Genomic DNA, 23703 nt, shown 5'->3' on the forward strand with positions numbered 1-23703 from the left:
AGGTAGTACAAAAAATCTTAATTAGAGTTTAATAATTTAAGTATCTTGTTATTTTAATAATTTAAATTTATTTCTAAATTCTAAAAAATTAGATTTTGAATAACATTTACTGACTTATTGAAGGTGGTCATACTTGGTGAATCACCTTGTATATTATTCACTGGTAAATTATTTTACAATGTATTACTATGATCGCTGTAGGATTCTTAAGCATTTGTATTAGTTCAAATACCCCAAATTGATTAATTGTCAGTTATGTCCGCGATTCGATTCATTTTAAATTTAATATAATATTTTTTCTTTACCTATTTTGTACAATATGCATATCATTCTATATTTAGTATTTTTGATAATGATAATTAGTAAATAGAAATTTCAAATTGTATTCATATAATTATTGTTTTAAATACACTAATAAATTATAAACTAAAGTTGTCGGATATCAATTTAGGTAATCCAGTCAGTAATATGTAATTATTTCTGCTTCTTATGTGAAAAATAGTTGATTTTTGTTATAAAATAAAAATCTCTGCATATTTTAACATTTCTGTTGTATATATAAATGCTAGCCCTAATTATTACCATGGGTATTATTGTAATTAAAGTAATACAAGCTTCGGAAGTTTGTAACGTTTGTAATGTATTATTTATTAGGTATTATAGTTTAATTTACGCATATTATATTCTCTATGTGCATTATATATTTATTATTCGTATATTAATATATTATGCAGTTTGATAATTCTATTCCATGTTAAATATTGTGTTCACACATTTTACAAATGGTTTTCATCATACTGCAGTTTTATGACACTAGAAATTTTAATTATTTTTAGAGATATCTTAAGTTTTAAAATCACTATGATATAAACTGTTAAACTGTTAAAAATAAAGCGTTCATTAATCACCGTATAAATTATATTATTATACAAAATCAATTTTAATACCAATAATAATATCTTGTTTAATTTAAGTTAGAGTATCCTGTGTATCATGAGGTTTATCTCACCTAATACTCTACTTATAGAGTATATTGTTTTTGATGTATACAAAATGTTAATAATTTTCTGAATGATTCTTGTTCTTTACTCAAACAGAATACTATTAAACAAATATATCAAAATACTTAAAAATATGACCATTCAAAAAAAAAAAAAAATTACCATAATAAAGGCGGAACGTGATCGTTTACGAACTTTGACTACCTATCTACTTTTTTTTAACTTCTCCAATAACTGGACGTTAATAGTGCCCTTGACATAAAAAAAAAGCTTAGCTACATTGTATAATATTTAATATATAACTTCTATATTACAGTATAAATGGTCTGCAGTTTCGTTTACTCAATCAATTTTGTACCTGTACTGCGTAATATACCTATAATCTCTTGAAAACTGATAACGATTCCAGTTTGTATGGCAACTATATGAATCTTATAATTAATATTTGATCAATGCTAATATAATAAATTTATCATGGATACATGTAATTAAATATGTATTATATTGTGCGTTTTATACAAACTACTCTTTTTAATTTAGTATAAATATGACGAATAGTTACTACACTATATCGTAGACGATTATTATATAACCTATTAATATATATTAAAACTAAAACCACATTAACGTATACAACCACGTACCTAAACTTTTATATAGTAGATATTTATTGCTCATTAAAAATATGTGGACGCCGGTCACTTGTTTGGCCATTATGACGTATTAGAAGGACATAATATTAATAAGTGTTCAAATTTAAAAATCGTTTTGTAATTCCATAATGTTATTAAAACAAAATTATAGAAACATTTTTTTTTTAAACATATGTTATTTGATATATTGTGTTATATATAAAATAATGGCTATTAAAATAATTTATTAACGCACTTAATAAAAATTAGCTAGGCATATGCCTTGAACACCAACATTGTTTTCAAGACGAGCAAACATTAAGCCCATCCGGCCATAATTAAATACTATTGAATAATAAACATATACGTATTTAACCAAATAATCTATTCCATTATTTTTTTTTTAAATAAAAATTATGGCATAGAATTATTCCTATATTTATTTAGCCATTTGTATTACAGAATAACATATTAATTTGTATAAAATATACACAACCTTGTTAAGAAAATTCTCAACGCACCGTTGTAAAGCTTCTCGTATATTTATATGAAATATTATACTATAAAAAGTATAGGAATGCCGATCCTGTGACCTCTACTTCCTCCACTTACTCCACCTGTTTTCTATTTTTATAAGTATATAGGCGGTGGAGGAACAGTTGACAGAAGTGTAGTGAGCAGGTGGAAGAAGTGGAGATGGTGGTGGAGGATGTGTAGTGAACAGGTGAAGGAAGTGGAGGAAGTGGAGATATCAGGATCGGAATTCCTATACTACTACTATATATTAGGTATATTTCCTGACTTTGCTCGCAAAAAAAAAAAAGAAATAGAAATTAAAGTGCACTACTGAGTATTTTGGTCTGAGTGCGCACCTCAGTTCACGGTCAAGTCGGTATATTAATATATTATCTTTTACATCGCTTTGTGGAAAAATTCTATCGAAATAGACAATCCACTTGCGGAAGTTAGGATATAGCGCCTGATGCATTTCGTTTAAAATAAGTGTAATTACTGAAAATGAAATAATTTTAGTTTTAAGTTTAAACTAAGGCTTTTTACATTAGTTTAAACTTTAAGCTATAAAAAACAGTAAGTTATTCGAATCCCCTTTATTTATTGATACTTACCAAGGTACATTATTGAGTTTCATTATTTTAATTGAATTTACGTAATGTATACCTATAATTATTATATATAACCATGAACCATGTGACAATAATTGTCTAAATGAGTTTACGACTGTCGATTAGTGTAAAAATATAAAAAACAAATTTATAAAAACCATGAAAATAATATTATTAAGACGTATTATATTTATATATTGTTTGTTTTATACGATATACCTATTTTATAGTTAGGCATTTTTAAAATATTATATGAGGATTAGTACAAGTTAAATTAAAACTTTTGAGTTTTAACCCAAAGTTTTTAAATTATGCTTAATTTTACATAAGTAATACCATAAATATCGTTTAACTTACAAGTTTTAAATGTGTTTATATTCCTGTTTATATATAGTGTATAGCACTTTTTTATAGATTCTACGTATTTAATATTGTATTGTGTAAACGCCATATCTGCACTTTACAACTCTTTATTTAAGTCCTTGCCTAGATACTAATAATAATAAAAACAATCAATCAAAGATTCAAATTATTAATAAGAATAGGTAATAATATATCATTTTTATCGATTGTCATCACATTCTTGATTCGTATTACCTTGACTCTTACAATAAGGTGATCACAGTTAAAAAACAATTTCAACATAACAATGTTATTTGTCTATCATTCATAAATATAAACTTACATAGATTTAAAAACATAACAGCCGCAAGCCGTAAACACATCAAACATTAATCATGGTAATTATATTAAAAATAGCTCTTATTTTTGGACGCCAATGGACCACGGTAGTCGATATGCACATATAATTTTAAAGATAAAAACAAATTATTTTCAGCCTTCAATATAATAATTAAAAAATATTTATTTTGTTATAATTTGGCCACTGTTTTAATTTCTATGTAGTATTTCAATTATATAATTTTTTTAGATACCTACCTACTTAGTTGTTAAAGCTTTTTATCAAAACATGAGATTTATATTTCGCTGGCAATCCAACCTGTATAATATATTATAACATGTTTTAAAGTGGTTAGTACTGTAAAAATTACCTACTCATGTATTTAAATTATTTTTATATTCTTCTGTACTTGAGATGATATTTGTTTCAGTTACAGATTTATAATGTATACAGCACTATCGTCATATTAAATGTAGTAACCAACATGTCTTGTAAAATCACGAAAGCCGTAAATATTCTTTTTTGTTTATTATGGTTGGCCATAATTTATTTATGAGTATTCCAATATTTTTTTTTATTCTTTAAATTATGTATAAGTATATGGTTATAATGTTATAAAAAACATTTAAAGGTAATAATGATTATTCTCGCTCGCAGTATGTTTCGAACACATGACCTTCCAGCAAAAAACGCTCCAACAGGGTGACCCACATTTAAAAATCAAAATATACATTTCAAAATTCAATATCAAGTAGGTAGGTACATTTTATTTGGACATTGAATGTATTTTTCAGGGTGGTCTAGTTCACATTGAACTAGTTGACAATAATGAATGTTGCATAGGAAGTCAACTTGACTTGCCGCAAGACATAAAAACATTTAAAAAATGTCGTTCAAATACTTATTGAACGTATAAAATGATAAATGTTTTGAGGTATTTGAAGAAATTATAGTATTTGTAATTATTATTATTATTCACTTGTTTCTAGTATAGATTGTAAATATTATCTTATTAGAACAACAGTATACCTACAAAAAGAAGATTATTTTTAGTTAATAATAATATTATCTTATAAGGTCACGAGTTATTAATAATTATTATGTTCTGAAATTATTATCATTTTATGTCATTTTTATAATTGAGTAGGTATTAGTTTAAAAAAAAAAAATAATAAGCTTAAACTATAATATTGATAAAAAAAAATTTAATTTTGAAGCTGAAAGTATATTGTATTAAATTTTTTGATGAAATTAATAAAAAAATAAATATTTATTCAACTTTCAAAATTAGTTCAACATTTTTTTTCAGTTGACAGTCAAAAATTTTAAATTTCGTTTTACGTGTTATAGACGCAAAGGAATGAATGGCCAAGTCCTGACAAGCCGCGTTGATGACAATGACTTGCGATTAAATAATGATTTGAGAAAAAAGAATAACGAGGGTTATACTATGTGCCGAAAAGAATCCTGTTACATAATGCAAGATGACCAACTGTGCCCACTTTTCACTGTATTAGAAATCATGATGATGGCAGCTGACCTGAAACTCGGATACACACTCTCCTACAAATCTAAACTTCTTGTAGTAAGTGATCAGACTGAATTCGTCATTTTCTAAAAATATGACTAACGAATACATTTTTGTTTAAATTTTCTTATAAATATTAACCATGATGCTATATATAAGGGTTTTCGACAAAATATAAGCACTTGAACCCTAAAACAATATTTTGATGTTACACAATCAGAAATAAAATTAAAAATCTTAACCATTTAATTAATTTACAAAAAATACATTTTATACTGTTATATGGTACTTTGATTTTAAAAATCAAAAATATTATGTTATTGTTCAATGTTTAATAACTTTGTTAAAATGTGTAAACATTTATTTGTTTAAAAACGATTGTATTCCAATTTGTATTATATTTTTATTACTTTTTTACAATTAAAACCATTAATAATATTTCATTCTTGGCATAACTAAAGTCAGATAAAATAATAATTCAATTGTTTTGTTATGAATACACTAATAAAACCGTTCATTAAATTAAACTTTAAAAAGAATAGCCTATCACTGTTAATTTTTTCATTTACAAATATCATATCAGGTATTAAAAATTAAAAATTAAAAATAGTGTCCTATATGAAAATCCACAATTGATTTTTTCTGATTTTAGTTTCAATTACAAAACATTATTCTATTTTCTTCAATTTTGATCTAAAAATAGTTTATGCTTTTCTCATTATTATCTGGTTTTAAACCTTGTTTCGACTCCTTAATTTAAATTCTTATTTTTAAAATATAACAAAAAGGTAGCAACAATTTAAAAATACGTACCTATATCATATTTATATAGTCCTCTGTATTTTATATTATATACTGTAAAATAATTTATTTAAAAAAAAAACAAAATATATTTTTAAAAAGAAGTTAGCGCACTGCATGTTTTCCCTCTCTGACCCACACGTAACATGGACAAAACGCATTCACGCAAATTCATTTTTATATTTATAAGTAACTAATCTTAAGAGGACGCTACACCCGCATACGTTGTCTCCGTCTTACAAGTGCGTAACATAGCAAATTTTATGCTCAGCAGATCACGTTTAGCTCCGTTAGTTTAAAATTTAGAGTAAATTGACTTCTTACAAAAATTAAAGGTAACATTATTATCGAGGGCATGACGTAGGCTTTTTATTATATTTTAATTTTAAAGTGAGTTATGTGTATTTTAAAATTTAAAATTGTTTGTATATCTTAAAATACACATAACTCACTTTAAAATTAAAATATAATAAAAAGCCTACGTCATGCCCTCGATAATAATGTTACCTTTAATTTTTGTAAGAAGTCAATTTACTCTAAATTTTAAACTAACGGAGCTAAACGTGATCTGCTGAGCATAAAATTTGCTATGTTACGCACTTGTAAGACGGAGTCAACATATGCGGGTGTAGCGTCCTCTTAAAATTCTATATTTCTACTTGTGATATGATGACGTGATTCTACCAATTACAAGTACCTTATTTCAGTCCGGTGTCCCTGTTATGTCGTTTATTTAAACTATTTGAAAAATTAATACTAAAGCACATATCACAAACAATAGAGACAAAGTTGATAAAACAACAGGCAGGGTTTCGAGCAGGAAAATCATGTAAAGGACAGGTTCTAAAGAGCAAGATTACGGGGACAGCTTTTGTGGATCTGGTGGATCTTAGGTGTGACATTAAACAGAACACTTATTTACAAAAATCATTGTGAAAAAACGTTGAAAAAAATAAACACAAGGAATGGAATAATACAGTAATTTATTAGTATAGGGTCTAAATGGGAAGCAGATCCGAATACATTACGAATATTAGCCATGGCATTATGTTTCTCTGCGGAAAAATATGCTTGTCCAGTATGGAGGAACTTAGTACATACTAAAAAAGTAGATATAACCACAAATGAAACACGCCGAATAATGACAGGATGTTTAATACCTACCAAAACAGAATACGTAGATGCTGAGTGGTATAGCACCACTACAAATTAGACGTGATGTCGCAGCAGACATCGAAAGGACAAAGGCGAATGTGGAAGAGTACAAGACGATACACATATATGTATATGAATGTCCTAACTTCGAAGGGATGTGCAGCAAAGAAGATATGGACGAGAATAATGACAACGCCATACAATTGGCGTATATTATATTTATATAATTGGCTTACTGGATGGATAAAATATAACGGCAAAAGTGACCAGACACAAAAAGGAGGAGAAGAAGAAGAAGATATATGTATATATATATTATATATATATGCGTAAAGCTTAACTAAATTAGTACTAACTAATCATTAATATTACCTACTATAATATATTAATTTTTATATCTATATTTCGACAAGGTCAGTGCGACGGGTTAGAATACCTTGATAAAAAATGAAGAAAAAGCATAAAAATGTTTATTTGACCTAGTTTTGAACATGATCTTTGTACGTATTTATTTTAGTTTTTTTACTACACGTTTATTTTGACAAAAAATTTCTTTTATAGTACTATATTATTAAGTTATAAAATTTAATGAATTTATTAATTTGAAATTTGAAATTCATATTCAATAAAATACAATTTTGTGTCAATCTTAATTCAAAAATAAATTTCATAATTTCTTACATCAATAAAAAACTACTCAATCACTTAATCACATCATGATATATTATATTTTAATTATATATCTTATCAAATATTAAAGTAGGTAGGTACTAGGATTATAACGAGTCTTTATATTATAATTATATATTTATATCATAGATCCCGCATATAGGTACGTATTTTATCTTTAGTTATTATCATTTAGGCCCTGTGTCTACATTTAGTTCACAAAGGATGTTAGCATGATTCAATATTTCAGAATAATTATTTAATTTTTTTCATAGTATTACCGGTTTCTATAAATAATTCAACTTAACGTAATATTTAAATTTGTAAATAGGAATTTTATTACATTTACTTAAAACAGCAATACGGGATATTAATAAATCAATAACCCGGACTCTAAGATATTATTTATCTTTTTTTTTTTTACTGTGATAATCATTTAAAATTAAATTTCAATTAAAAATAGCTGTATGAAAGAGAAATTATAGGTAGTTGAATCTAATAATTTGATATATAGTTCACATATTATTATTGTTGTTTAATGTAATCTTGAAATAACTTAATATTTTTCTTTAAACCTTTTCTTTGTAAAACATTTACTGAAATATTAAAACTAACAATATTTTAGATGATTAATGACTAATAAATAAGAATTTTTGTGGGGATTATAAAAATATACAATTACTAATCTTTAAAATGTGATATTAGGACATTGACAATTTAAGTTTTTAAATTTTGAAAAACTTGGATTTACTATTTGAAAATTGTGATTTGTATCAAAATGCAAATAATGGCAATATGTATGCATTTAAAAAAGCAACTACAAAGACGGTTTCCAAATAAATATTTTAGTAACTTAATTATATCGAGTCGTTTTTAAAACAAATTATACTATTAAGTAGGTATTATTAACTCATGCGACAATGATACGCTTGCAAATACATGTATTTATCCTACTGCATAATTATTCAAATATTAATAAATAATGATAATTGGTACCTGTATAAATTTATATTACATTTTAGGTAGGATCTACTTCCTAAATACGCTAGAAAAATACTATTGTTTAGGTCATTGTTCTGTTGAACAAACTTCCTTTATTTGTCTCTCCGCATTACATTTGTACAAGCAATTCGCATAAAAGTAGTCTTTTTGATGGCCTCTTCGAACCGCAGCGTTCAATCGTCTCCAAGGCTGTGTAGGTTTAATTTATCATGCAACTATTTATTACATGTCATCCTTCGAATAATTATAAGAGAGAACTCAGACTATTGGTATTATTTAAATTATTTTCAGCTATATGCTTTTGGTTTTTAATTTAGAACCATGAGTTTTCCTTTTTCACATCAATCACCAAATATATGTTTAAGTCACGAAAAACAAATGAGCTTATGGCATAGCTAAACCCTATCTACCGTACCTATTGCATTATGTTATTTAATTTTCCCTGCATGCGCACGCATGTATGTACATACCTGATTAATATACTCGTGTAAACATCAGCAATATTGTAATCACGTATTTAAACTGACATTGTTCTCCTTGTTTTTTGATTAGATCGAGGACATTCTAGACAGCATCGGACTCTCTGGCAGCCTTCACACCAGGTGTGGTAGACTATCCGGTGGACAGAAGAAACGCTTGTCCATCGCTCTTGAACTTATTGACAATCCACCTATTATGTTTCTCGATGAACCCACCACGTAAGCTCGTCTTAAAATTTAACGTTTTACATAATACCTATATCATATTATATGCTAAGATTACTTGTATACAATATATATATTATATATATATATATATTTGGTACAAAACATGCAATTATTATTAGGTAGGTACATTGTATATAACTATTAAAGTATTAACCCATCCAGACTCAAGCTCGTTTTGGCATTCGGGGACCGTTAAATTTAAAAAAATACAGTGGTCCAAAAATTATTATATAAGAAAAAATATAGTTTTTGAACTAATTTTTTTTTAAAGCGCAATAAAAGGTTTATGTTGAATATACCCAGTGACAAGATGAATTGAAAGGGGTTTAGTGGTTATACAATATATTTTAATAACAAATAAACGGACTGGACCGTGATAAAAAAAAATACTTATATTCTCGTATCTAAATAATATTCTATAACAGTACAAAAGTAAAAATATATATTTATGATTATAATTTATAAATTATAATACTCCTTTAATTTTATTATCGTATTATTTTACCTGTCATATTGTATCATTTTATATACTATAATATATATTTGTTATTATTGTTATTTTAATTAATTCTGTAATCTGTAGAAATAAGTTAATTGTTAAACTGTAATAGTTAATGTACTAAGCTAAAAAAAAGAATGGTACACTCTGTGTTCAAAAGATTATTAAATACAAATATTATTCAAAGACACGATAAATTTAATACTACTTAAATACTAAATCATTACTTTTCGTCGAAGTAGCAAGCTATAGCGGATATTTGTGGTTAGATTTATATAAGTACCCACTTTTCAACATTTTTTTTTTTTTTAGTCACCAAGACACAAAATTATGTAAACGGTGATTATCAAAATGTACTCAAGCATAAAATAAAAAAATTATATATTTTCATACTTTTTTCATTTATTTTAGATTCTAAACGAAGTGATGAATGTATTGATTTTACAATAATATGTGTTTTTTTTGTCTGTATACACAGCATAACTAGTCAAAATAATGCTTCAATTTCAAACTTTGGGGGTGGTTTCCGATGGGAAAAAGAATATCCTTGATACATTATAGAGGTCGAAAGTAAACATTTTCTAACAGTTTTCCAAAAAATCGAGAAAACAAAAAAAAAATGACAGAAAAACGGGAATTTTTACGCAAAACTAGTTTTTGACCAAATCGATTTTTTTACATGGTTGTTATTCAAAAACTAATCACTGTAAATACTTGAAATTTTAACCAAATGTTTATGTTAGTGCTATCTATTTACAGTTTAATTTTCAAAATTTATTTTGATATAATAATTACATTTTGACATTTTTTGAGATATTTATAGACCACTGAAATTTTCGATTTTTATGAGAATTTTTTTTTGAAGTGTCGGTAAAAAAATTTTAAATGACCAAAAAAACTTGAAAATTTAATGCAAGGTTCCTTATGAGTTGTTCTTATTGTAGCTAAAAAAAATTAAAAATCGTTAGTCACAATTTTTTTTTATAAGCGTTTATAGTTCACAATTTTACGAAATATGTCGAAAACGCGAAAATTTGAAGAAATTTTGAAGTTGAAAAATCATAAAAATTTTTGTGTTTATAACTAAGGATTAAAAATACAACACTAAGTTTTCCATAAGTTTTCCTTCAAGTAGCTATAGAGAAAAATTTAAGCATCATTATAGGAAAAATTTTAAGTGCATTTGAATTTTAAATTTTTACAAAATAGCGTAACGATAACGATTTATCCTCAAACGATTTTAAACATTTGTTATTATTCCAAAAGTATAAGTCGTAGATACTTGAAAATTTTACCAGTTATTTAGGTTGGCATATTCTTTAAATAATTTAATTTTCAAAATATTCTGATTTTTTTTTTTAAGGTATTTATAGACGACTGAAATTTTCAATTTTTCTGAAAAATTTTTTTTGAAGTGTCGATAAAATTTCTTTGGCCTTATCAAAATACTTGAAAATTTAATACAAAGTTTCTCATTAGTTATTCTTATGGTGATAAAAAAATTATAAGAATGCATAGGCACAATTTTTTTTTATTAGCATTTGAAGTTCAAATATTGACAAAAATTCGTCAAAACGATGAATATTTGCAAATTATTTTGTAGTTCAATATTCATAAAATTGTTTGTATTTAATATTTATATCTAAGGTTAAAAAATGCAACACTAAGTTTTACATAAGTTTTGCTTCAAATAGCTATAAATAAAATTTGAACCGTTGTTATAGGAAAAATGTTTTAAGCGTTTGAGTTTTAAATTTTTATGAAATCCGGTTATATGTATATATCTATGATAATATAAGGTATTATGAATTATGATAACTACATGCAATGTTTTTGGAAAAATTGATTAACCATATTATGCCTTATGCAAAATGCGTCCTAATTGAAAAATAAAATATTTGTTTCAAAATAGAATAGAATATGACAATATTTAAATATAATATATCCTAGACTGACAATTCATCTCCTTTCAGAAATTCAGAATCGTTTTTCGTATACAATGATACCTATCATTGCATTCAAATCTAACCTACCCTATAGTCAGAGGTCCACCCCACCACCTAATGTACAACAGAACGACATCCACTTTTTTTATATCTATCTTTTATATCTGTTATAGATGAATAAATAAATAACCTGAACAGAAGGTATCAATAAATTGCTATTTAAGATAAAATATTTGCCTGCATAGATAAATACAACTAAGATCCACTTGAAAGATGTTAAATTGATTCCCATTTTAATTGATTTATTATCGTTTTATTTTAATTAAAGTAATAATTATGAATAATAATCTCAAATAAAATATTATTTAAAAAAAAAAAATGAAAATATCTTGACGTTCGAGTTTTTCGAATCTTTATGTCTAGATATATTCTGTTCATATTATCTATATGTATAATAGCGATTCACAATAGTATGTAAACGTGTTCTTTATTATTTCTAGTGGTTTGGATAGCACAAGCTCTCATCAGTGCGTGTCGATATTGAAAGGTCTAGCCAAAGGCGGACGGACAGTAGTTTGCACGATACACCAACCTAGCGCCAGCACGTACGAAATGTTCGATCACGTCTACATTATGGCCGAGGGACACTGCGTATACCAGGGCTCTAGTCAGAACACCATACCTTATTTGCAAACAATCGGACTTAACTGTCCGCAATACCACAATCCGGCTGATTTCAGTGAGTACCACAACAATATTATAAATACTATAATTCATAATAATATTATGTTTACCATCATCATCACGCTTCCATTTTCATTGACTGTTTTCCAACGCGCGCATATATTGTAATCATCGTCGTCCATGTGATGCTTGCTGTCGGGGTCACTCCGTCGAACTGCGAACTCTTCTTCTAACCGGGGTCGATCCGATCTCCGGTGGGCTGATAAATCATCGTGTACCGTGATCATCGACAAAACGTCTTCAATTGTACCTATATGCGTATAACATAAATAATAACTATATTTTAGGCACCGAGTAGTAGGTACGGATCCAGAGTGATGATCTGAGCGGGCCAGATTCACTTAAAACGTGCATTGGTATAATATCACACACATTTTTTTATCAGAAAAGTATCACACGTCATACAGTATATATATATTTTTTTAAATAATTTATTCACAAACTATTTGAAGAAATTAAAATATGAGAAAATTGGACAAGTGTGTTTGTGCACTGGTATGGACCATGACCCACCACCCCCTCACTGGATCCTGACTCCTGGATTTCTAATGGGAACCTGACGTAGAAATAATGATAGTAATAATATTATATTATCTTTGAAGACAATATTATATTATTATTATTATTGTTATTGAAGTTATTCTCCGTAACACAGTTTAAGTGGTCTCCTGACTACATAGCTGTATTATAATACTAACTCGATAGTGAAAAAATTATATATCGCTTTTAATGTTTGTTTTGTCGAAATTGATCCTATATCAACACGTGTAAAGTATTCCTATTTTAGAATATAAAGAGGTACGTATAACGTGTGTATATTATTTGATTAATATTACATATTTTTGTTAGAAGAAGAGGGGGTATACACACCTGAGTTTCCTGATGACCTTACAGTTTTATATTTAATTACAATTCTTTATTTATAAATCTTGTTTGTCCCTACAAACTTATAGCCGTATAACACTCGTATCCGACGGTCGACGAGTAGGTAGTAGATAGGTAGGTTTAGTATAGGTATAGTTTATTTTTCAGCATTTTTAACAGTATTTTATTACAAGTATAAACGAAAATGTCATCTTGATTTTACACGAGTGTATTTTTCGAATTGTAAAATATTACTGGTATTTATGTATTTAATGGTTTGCTTTGTTTTTAAAATAGTTTTCGTAATAATTAATATAATAAAATACAAATAATCCATAAACTAATATTTTAAATTTGTATCATCCTTTTTTAACTTAAAATATATAACTTGCCAATAATTTAACTTTATGTGATGATACCGCCTTGATTTATTTCACCTGCATGTCTGTGTTGTCATAGGTATCCAACAGGGGTGAACGCAGGAAAAAAATTCGGGGGGTTGAAAAATTTAAAGTAGGTATTCATAAATATCATATTATTCATACTGTATTACTCTCTTACTATATTTTATTTTAGACACTTATTCTATATACATATTATACATGTTACGTATTATAGATTAACTAATTATTTTTTGAAATGTTATTAGTACCTAATACATTTGTAGGTCAGATAATTTATTTTTTATATCTGCTATTTCTGGGGGGGGGGGTTAACCCCCTAACTCCCCCCTGCGTTCGCCACTGGTATCCATCATAACAAATCCACTTAGTATAGAATTACAATATAATAAACAGTATGTGGAAACATACTCATTACTCTCTACTTAACTATTTTATCTTATGGATTTTGGGTGATTAACCATCTATTCTTACTTTTTCAACTATTCAAATATTACCTGCAACCCTATATTTACTAAAACACAATATTTTCTATTCTATCTTATTATAAATTGTCCACTTACTGTCGAATATTTAGTAATATGTTTTTTCTTTTTTTTAATGTTATAGTTTTGGAAGTAGTGACAGGTGAATATGGAAATTTCACATCTCAACTCAAAACAGCAGCTATTGATAAATCATGGCGGACACCACCTCAAATCACCGATTCACGTAATATTTGTACTTGTTTTATTTTTTTTTAGTTACTTACTTATTTTCTTTCACTTTTACGTATTGTACTAAGAAATATCTCTTTGAGTAACATATTTTAAACTAACTGATCTTTGTGGTCAATAATTGCTTTTTTAAATTTCCAGGTTCATTGTTAAAAAGAAAATCTAAGAACCCTGGTCCGACTACATTGGTCTTGGTCAACCAGCCCTCCGAATTCAATAAATTATTAGTACTGATACACAGAAGTTTAATGCAGGTCTACAGAGATTGGGTTAGTGAAATATATTTTTGTTTATACATTTAGTTGTATTTCCAGCTATATGAAGGTATGTCTTATACCAGTTCCAGTCACCCACTAAATCTCTGATGGAGTGTACTCTGAGAAAAGAGTAAACACCCCAACTCATACCTAGTACAATACTTTATTGACGGATATTTTTTTTTCTTACTAGCATATTGATAGTAAATATGTACCTACCTATTATCATAGTTTATAATATGATATTTAAATGATAAAAAAAATATAATAGAAATACATTTTGAAATTGCCTGCTTAACGTCTCCGAAAAATTGGTGGTTATACCACTGAGCTATATTAGTCTTAGCACATCATTAAAGCCAATCATATTTTCTTAGCATAATAATTTTAAATGTTTATATTATTTAATAAATACAGATGTATTTTTACGACTAACAGTAGTAGGTGAGATTGTCTCGCAAAAGTAGGTTACATTAAAGAATATTTTTGTTATGATATTATAATATACTATAGTTACAAAAATAAGAATCTTTAACTACCTATATATATAGGTATATTGAAACAGTGCTTAAATCTTGAGAAGGTATCAACAAAAAGTTGTTTTAAATATTTGTTTACAAACAAATAAACTAAGCCATTGTTTTCTTTTTCATATTTTGTATTTAAATTTGAATTTTTCAAATATCTTGCAGTGGACCAACAAGACTTACCTAAAAATAATTTGAAAATGGTCAAATAGTTTTAATATATGTTTAAATTATACAACTCTTTAATTGTTAATGATATCCGTGATGCTTATAATTAACCTGAATTGGAATTAAATTAGATTCGGTAAATTTTACAGGTACCAATGAACTTCTTGAAAAGATAAGATTTAGTTTTTATGTAAAATATGTTGTTAGTTTTAAAATCTGTCAAGAAAGTAATTATTATGTAGGAAAACTATATAATAAATAAATACTAGGTCAATAAAGTTCCTCGTTATTATATCACATATTATTATATTAAGTAGTAGTAATAAAACAAAATCAATTCTCATGTAAATTGTAGGTTCTACAAAATCAGGTCACGCTAGTATTCAAAGTTCAAATATTCTAATGTTCTTAGAAATTAATCAAGTGCATTTACCATACTGTACCTAGTTATAATATATTATTAAAATTGGCAACTATTATTATATAAAATTTCAATATGATACTTAATGAAATGCAAATAAAACCTAATACATCGTAAAAAGTACCATTTTTTTTTCGAACAAAATATAGTTTCACTGTTAAACTCTTGAAAATATATCAAAATAACCTACCCAAAACACAGTTCCCATGAGACTTCCTCTTGTTCAAGGCAAGCAAGCGAAATGACTGGAATCAATGTCTTCCTTTCTTTATATCAATTAGGTATTCAATTAAAGAAATGATGTTGTTTCTTATCCTGAAATAAAATAAAAGCAAACATACAAAATATATTGAGTTTATATTGTTATTTAATGCATATTTCATACATTATATTATAATAGCATCACGATTTGACTATTTTGTTATAGACGGTTACTCATGTTAAAATATGTATGCACTTCCTCGTTGGGATTTTACTGGGACTTTTGTTTGAAAACGCCGGCATCGATGGTGGAAAGACTATCAACAATATCGGATTCTGTATTGTAACACTTGTATACTTAAGTTACACATCCATTATGCCAGCTATTTTAAAATGTAAATACAAATAATACGCATATCTAATATAGCATTGACAATTCAAAGGTGGGCATTAACTAGTTAAAAGGGTTGAAGTTAAGTTAAAAATGAATTTTTTTAAGCTTTTTAATTAGTTTTTTTTATTTCAAATCAACGCATGAACTTAACTAGTTTAATTGACAGTTGAAATAACTAAGCTTTTCTCGGTTGATTTAAAAATAATCTATCAAGTTAAAAAAATTTCGAAATTTTTCGTTTATATGTAAATATTAATATAAAATAAAAATAATCCAATACCTACTATAACAACACAGACATTTCTGTTCTTTTTCTTAATAAAATAATTTTGTTTATTGATATACCTAGTTTATTAGTTAAGAAATTCACTTTTTCTATGATTTACATACTAAAAAAAATAAAAAATAAATAAAAAAATAGATTAACTTTTTTTTAAACTGAGTTACGTTAATATTTTTTCCATATTAACTTTTAACGTATCGATTATGTGTTCAGTTAACTTAACTTGATTTATATATTTTCATTAACTTGCCCACCTTTATAATGAGTACTCGCGCGTGTCGCACACGGAAAAGTGTTTTATAATATTATGTCAATTAAATAGTATATTTTAATTTTTCAGTTCCATCCGAACTTCACATTCTGAGAAAAGAGTTATTCAACAACTGGTATAAGCTATCAACCTATTTCGTAGCGTTTCTCGTGACGAATATGCCTTTACAGGTAAGTCAATGATCAAATTATTACCAAAACTGTTCGTACGAACATATTTTCTCCATTATAACAATACCTAATATGCTCATTGTGTTTTCCACAGATGATGTTTTGTTTTATTTACACATCTATATCTTACTACTTGTCAGCACAACTGATGACGTGGACCCGATTCTTGATGTTCTTATTTGTTTGTCAGTTAATGACCCTAATATCTGAAGGCATTGGCCTCATTCTCGGGACAGCCATGAACCCAGTAGTAAGTCGATACTATCACTATGTAGTATGTACATTGTACATATATCAAATTCTGCTTACAAATCCTGTCCATTTCCACTCGAACTAATATATGATTACGCGTAATATTTCAGAACGGAGTCTTCATTGGTTCAATCATCACTTGTCTGTGTATTCTCTTCGCCGGTTTCTTAGTACTATTCAACCACATGCCTATTATCCTGTACTATGTGTCCTACATCAGTTACATGAGGTATGCACTAGAGGGGCTGGTTGTCTCCATTTACGGTTATGGTCGCGAACCACTGATTTGTTTGAACGAAGAAGGTTACTGTCATTACCGCTTCCCGGAAACGACATTCAAAGAGATCGGTATGACCGATGGGAAATATTGGACGGACATATCAGTAATGGTTGGATTTTTGTTCGTCATTGTGATAATTAGTTTTTTGACTTTGCGAAAAAGTTTAAAATGCCATTAACCCTGTCAATCTGTGATTATAATCTTTAAAATTTATGATGAACTTGTTACATTAACTGCTTGGTAAAAGATTTACCCAATTTACTGTAATTTAATATCATAATTATTTAATGTAAATATTTTTTTTGTTTAAGATTTAGGATTAACGGTATATTTATACTAAACTTAAGTGGTAGATAAACCTTTGCTATTTAGATTTATAGAACATTGTTCAATATATTATTTTTAATATTTTTATTTATGTTAACTGTAAGACGTGTTGAATTTAATTTTTATATCATTGAAATTAAATAGTGTTTATAGATGTTTAGGTGCCTATATATTATGAAGAGTACCCTTATAGTTTAGGTATCATATAACTATAATGTTTCTATCCATGTGAATTAGTACTTAATACGGTATGTTGATCGTAAAAATAAAATGCAATTAATTTTTCAAATGTTTTTAAATTGTATTTATTATTTATACTTTAGGAACAATAATTATTATGGGAATGCACGCACCATTGGTGGAAATCGGGGAGCTTGAGGGGACTTGGTCCCGCCCAAAGCCCACCAAGCCCCCCCCCCCCCCCAAATACTCTTGGAAACATAAAAATGTTGTAGTTTCATTTTCATATATTACATGCTTAAAAAACCAGAAATATAACACATAATAATGATTTGAATATTGGCGATTTGAAAACAACAATAAAAAAAAAATTTTTTCCAAATATCTACAAAATGCTACAAGTAGCACTTACTTTACACGTCGGCACTGCAACATGTGAGCGATCTTTTTCGGCTATGTGAAGAATAAAGACGTGGTTATGCATCAAGAATGTTTTACTAATCATTCTAATCTTCACATAAAGAAGGATGTAACAAAAAATATTGATACTTAATGTACTTTAAACGAATTTTCTAAATCCTCGAGGATGATGGTTTTAAAATAAAACATTAATTGTAATAAGATATATTTAACTATTTAACAAGACTGTTATTTTATAGTATTTTTTTTCTAATACAGTATACTTACCTATACTATACTATCATGTATATGTTATAAAATATTATATTATTAAATTTCAAATATAAAAATAATAATTGGACAGTTATTTTATATTTCCGTTCAGTTGTTCAGTTAAATTTTTTCCAATATTAAATTACAAATTTGTTTAATATTATTTATGAGCGGGTCTGGTAGCCCCCAACTTTTTCAATGGATTTCCGACTATGGTACATATAAAAATTATAAATGTATATCTTCAAGACTGTGCAAAATTATGAAGAATTCTTAATAATATTCAAAACTTTGAATCTGTTTAGAACCGCCAAATCATGAAAATTCAAACACCAATAATGTTTGACACTTTATAAAATATAGCATTTATATTTTATAGAACGCAATACTGAAGGGTAAAATAGCGCAATAATGTATGTAGGTTTATCTAAAACCATGCATATAAGCTTATTATTAGAACTTTTAAGAAAAAACATCCATCGTCATTTACGTATACCTAAATAATATTAATAAAGTCAAAAAGCGGGAAAGTGGATACCGCTTTGCTATACAGTAGGTTACTGTAATGAATGGAATTAAATTTGAATCCAATGATATTACATCATTGTATACGAGAAACGATTCTGAGCAGAGACGGTAAAAAGAAAAATTCATGAATTTCTATCTAAGATAATTTGTTCATTGCTGTAATTTTCACGTATTTAGTAAATATCGAACTTGAAATGCTTATAAAAAAAACTCATGCCTATATGCTTTTCAACTGCTATTGTAACAATATGTTAGGTGTCTTGAATTAAATTTTCAAGCTTTTCTACCCAACAAATAAATTTTTATCGATATTTATAGATAAAAAAAAACTAAAAAATTCGAAAAATTAAAATGGCAAGTAACAGCTCAAAACTAATCAAAATATGTTGAAAATTTTATCAAATATAGAAAATGCCTACATAAACATTCAGTGAAAATTTCAAGTATCTACAGTCATTTGTTTTAGAAGTACACCAAAATAAGAAAATCGCTAAATGAGAAATCTAGTGAAAATCCAATAATGTTGTAAAAATTTAAATTTCAAACGCTTATAAAACTTAATTTGACTTTCTGGTGGATATTTATTTTATGATAAAGGTTGAAAAACTTGAAAAAAATCTTTTATTACATTTTTATGAATTTCTACCTTAAAATAATTTGCGAATTTTCGTTATTTATACGTATTTTGTCAAAATTCAAACTTTGAATGCTTATAAAAAAAAATTATGACGATGCATTTCTTTTATTTTTCAACTGATATTGTAACAATGTGTTTGTTTTCTACCCAACAAATAAATTTTCATTGATATTAATTTAAAAAATAATAATAATGAACGAAAATTGAATATGCCTATAAATAATTCAACTTAAGTCGACATTTTTTGAAAATTGCATGGTGGATAGAATATGCTTATATAAACATAACATTCGGTAAAAATGTCATGTATCTATGGTAATTTATTTTAAATTTACATCAATAACCATAATCGATTTTGTCGAAAACTGATAGTGCGTAAAAATTCCCGTTTTTTTCTTAATTTTTAGTTTGTTTATCCCGATTATTTAGAAAAATATTGAGAAATTTTTACTTTTGCCTCTCCCCCCCCCCAAGTAGGTACCAACTAGATTCTGATCTAACAATGTACTGAAGTCGAATATCGAAGCATTTCTACTGTCCCAAAACGTGATTAAAGGCACACACAAAAAAAAAATACCCACATCATTGTAAAATCAATAGGTACATTCCTCGCTCCGCTCAAAATCTAAAATAAGCATGTTCATGAAATTAAAAAAAATATTGTCGATGATAAATATATTGATTATATGTATTTGCAGATTGCACAATTTTATGTGTACACGGAAAGAAGGTATTCGTAATAATAATTTGATTTTCAACTTCAGTTATTTCTGGTGAAAAAGTGAATCGGGTTGGTACTACTTTTGAAAGTTCGAAATTGAAAATTTTCAGAATTTTTCAAAAGCTCTGAGAGAAATAAAACAAAAATTAGAAAGTTTCGATCTTTATTAGTTTATTTTCAATTATAATTGTCGATGGAAATTTTTTAAACAAAGTTGCCAATAAGTATTATGATTACAGATTAATGTAGTTTAACAACAATTTGAGCGTAAATTAACAACTTTTTTTTTTAAAGGGATTGAATTTAGAATTTTAATACAATTTATCAAAATCGCGAAAATTTGCAAGTTATTCAATATAGTTATTGGAAATTAATTAAAAATTTAAAACAAATTTTTTCAATAATTAACAAAAGAAGAAATTGTGCCAGAAAGTCGAATTCATTTTTTATGAACATTTGAATTTAGTTTTTTTGACATGATATAAATTCACTCGTAATCATAAACTAACAATTTTTCATGGAACACTAATATTATTTTGTTGTATTTCAAAAACAAATATACTTACGCAGATGCTTGGTATTTTCTGTTATAATGTTTATTTTAATATTTTCTACACGTCCTAACATTGCCAATATATTTTTATTCTTTTGAACTATTTTTAGACATCTGAAATTTCAATGTTTTTCTCTTAATATTGATAAAATATTTTTCACTAGGTTAAAAAGACATTTTATAAGCATTAAAAGTTCAAATGTTGGCAACATATCAAAATCCGTTATCTATTTGATATCTACTTGCTCACTTAATTTTTAAAATAAAATAATTTTAGGCTCAGTCAAACAGATTAAAAAATTAATACAAGATCGTCCCTACGTTTTTCCTTTAGAAATTTAAAAATATATTATAATACTTGCATCCGATTTACTTTTATAATCAATCGATCGAAGTTTTAATTTTAAAAACCTCTGTCAAAATAACGAACTTTGGTAATTTTTTTCCAACTAAAATGTTCAAATTTATAACTAAGATTTTCAAATAAAAAATCACGACAGTATATAAATACATAAGTATATTATTATGTTTCGCGAATACACTAAATCTTCTTTTTATTCTACACTATTACAACATTTAATAAAATAATTGGGATCTGTATTTTACTTAAGAATATTATAATAGAACCATTGCGTTTGAATTGTTTTATTTTATATACCTACCAGCCAATTGAATTAATAACAAGTGATTTGGAAATAGGTATCTCATTGTTATTTTCGATATAACAATATATTATTATGTACATGAAATATAAAAGTATTATACACTGAATAGCAAATAGGTAACATATATGCTGTCTTGTAAATATTTATTACGCACTAGGGTCCTTGATCAAAGATACAGGACAAACACAGCATGCATACTGAATGAGCACAGGATAAACGCAGATTTTCCATCCTCCAGATCTTGAATATATACTCGTCGTCTTCTCAATCAGCCAGACGATCTCTTATAATTACCGTACCAAGGATGGCAGCACGACTTTCTACGGACCTTAATAATTCGTCTCCCCAAAGCCGATACTAACGGCCTCCATCGAACTCGTTCAGCTGTTGCAGCTTCCAGTCGATCACCATGATAGATATCTGATGACTATTATTCTAGATCCTCTGGTTTACCAATATTTTCAGAAGAATTTTCTACCACGGTATCAACTTTTGTTGATTTGTTGCAAGGACAGGTTTGATTTTCGGCAAAACAATCTCAAGCTGCATAGGCTAAGTACTGTAGGTCTAGTATGCGTTTTCAACGCTTGCTATCCAGTAATCTGTCGTAATATTTCCATAATCTATTTCTTCGATTACATCCGCAAAAATCATCCACCACAAATATTGACGTATATTTGCTGTATCATCTACCAGTATACTCATTTTTTTAGGAGCAATATTCGGGTTTCTGTGCACAGGGGTGGATCTTTGATATTTTTATGGGGGGGGGGGGGGGGGCACATACAAATTGTATAATTTTAATTTTAATTAATACCTAGGTAATGATTATAATTATAAATAGCGTCGATTCGAATCTCGGTCGACAAAAGTGTTCCAAAAATCTACAGTCCCAAAAAACCAAACAATAACAACCAACCAACCTACTACTAATGGCCTCAGTGATCAATCGAAGCTTAATTAAAAAAAAAAAAAAAATTATAAATAGATATCGATGTCACTTATAAAGCTGTAAGCCCTGTTTTATCAGTTTGAATGCAAATAATAATTATAATAGTTAATAATTGGTAGTATTATTCTTATTAACTGAATTTTTCATTTATATGATACCCGTAGTCACAGGGGCCAAGCATCGGCCACCATTTCCAAAACATTGAGATGAGCCGGCGCCAACTGAACCTGCAGACTTTTCTAACTCTTCTTCAACTCTATTCTACCAAATTGTCAGCGTGAGCACTTACGAATAAGGTCATATTCACTCCGTCGTCGGTCTTGTCACACATTTGGACATTCGCAAAGTCGTAGTTATTTTGTCTTTTTGACTACCTATTTTTCATTTTAAATTTTAAACGCCTCAAAGTTAACACAATAACACGAATAAACAGGAAAATTGAATGATCTAGTAAAATTTACAGAAACATTCAACCGAATATTAAATTCATGGAAATAAAATATAATAATGTATTATTATATAATGCCATTACATTAGTAATCAAAGACTCCAACAACATTGATTATTAATGTTGATCAGAAGAATTATTACATAGACTTAAGACTTTGAGAGTAAGGAAAAGTCAGGGGTTAAATTGGTACTTAATCTGTAACTTGCATTTAACATTAATAAACTTAGTTAAAAAATAAAATTTTTTGTTCAAACCTGATAAAAATACATTTTGATTAACTATACCTACTTGAACATTGTTTTCATGTATTTTTAGTATAGTT

General features: G+C 27.2%; 1 protein-coding gene across 3 annotated transcripts in view; it reads left to right on the forward strand.

The window, feature by feature from the left end:
* Window positions 1-18311, forward strand: part of LOC149054325 (ATP-binding cassette subfamily G member 4-like) — a 44477-nt gene extending 26166 nt beyond the window's left edge. For all 3 annotated transcript variants that reach the window (XM_089230246.1, XM_089230247.1, XM_089230248.1), the window contains 9 exons: window positions 4790-5024; window positions 9147-9292; window positions 12247-12485; window positions 14365-14466; window positions 14613-14740; window positions 16272-16440; window positions 17063-17163; window positions 17258-17413; window positions 17526-18311. In XM_089230246.1, the coding sequence (XP_089086372.1) occupies window positions 4790-5024; window positions 9147-9292; window positions 12247-12485; window positions 14365-14466; window positions 14613-14740; window positions 16272-16440; window positions 17063-17163; window positions 17258-17413; window positions 17526-17873 (1624 nt within the window). In that variant the 3' untranslated portion in view covers window positions 17874-18311. The remainder of the gene's footprint in view (window positions 1-4789; window positions 5025-9146; window positions 9293-12246; window positions 12486-14364; window positions 14467-14612; window positions 14741-16271; window positions 16441-17062; window positions 17164-17257; window positions 17414-17525) is intronic.
* The last annotated feature ends 5392 nt before the right edge of the window (window positions 18312-23703 follow it).

This window comes from Diuraphis noxia, unplaced genomic scaffold (assembly GCF_037042655.1).
Source record: "Diuraphis noxia isolate RWA-SAM2 unplaced genomic scaffold, SU_Dnox_SAM2 contig0007, whole genome shotgun sequence".
In the NCBI taxonomy this organism is placed as follows: domain Eukaryota; kingdom Metazoa; phylum Arthropoda; class Insecta; order Hemiptera; family Aphididae; genus Diuraphis; species Diuraphis noxia.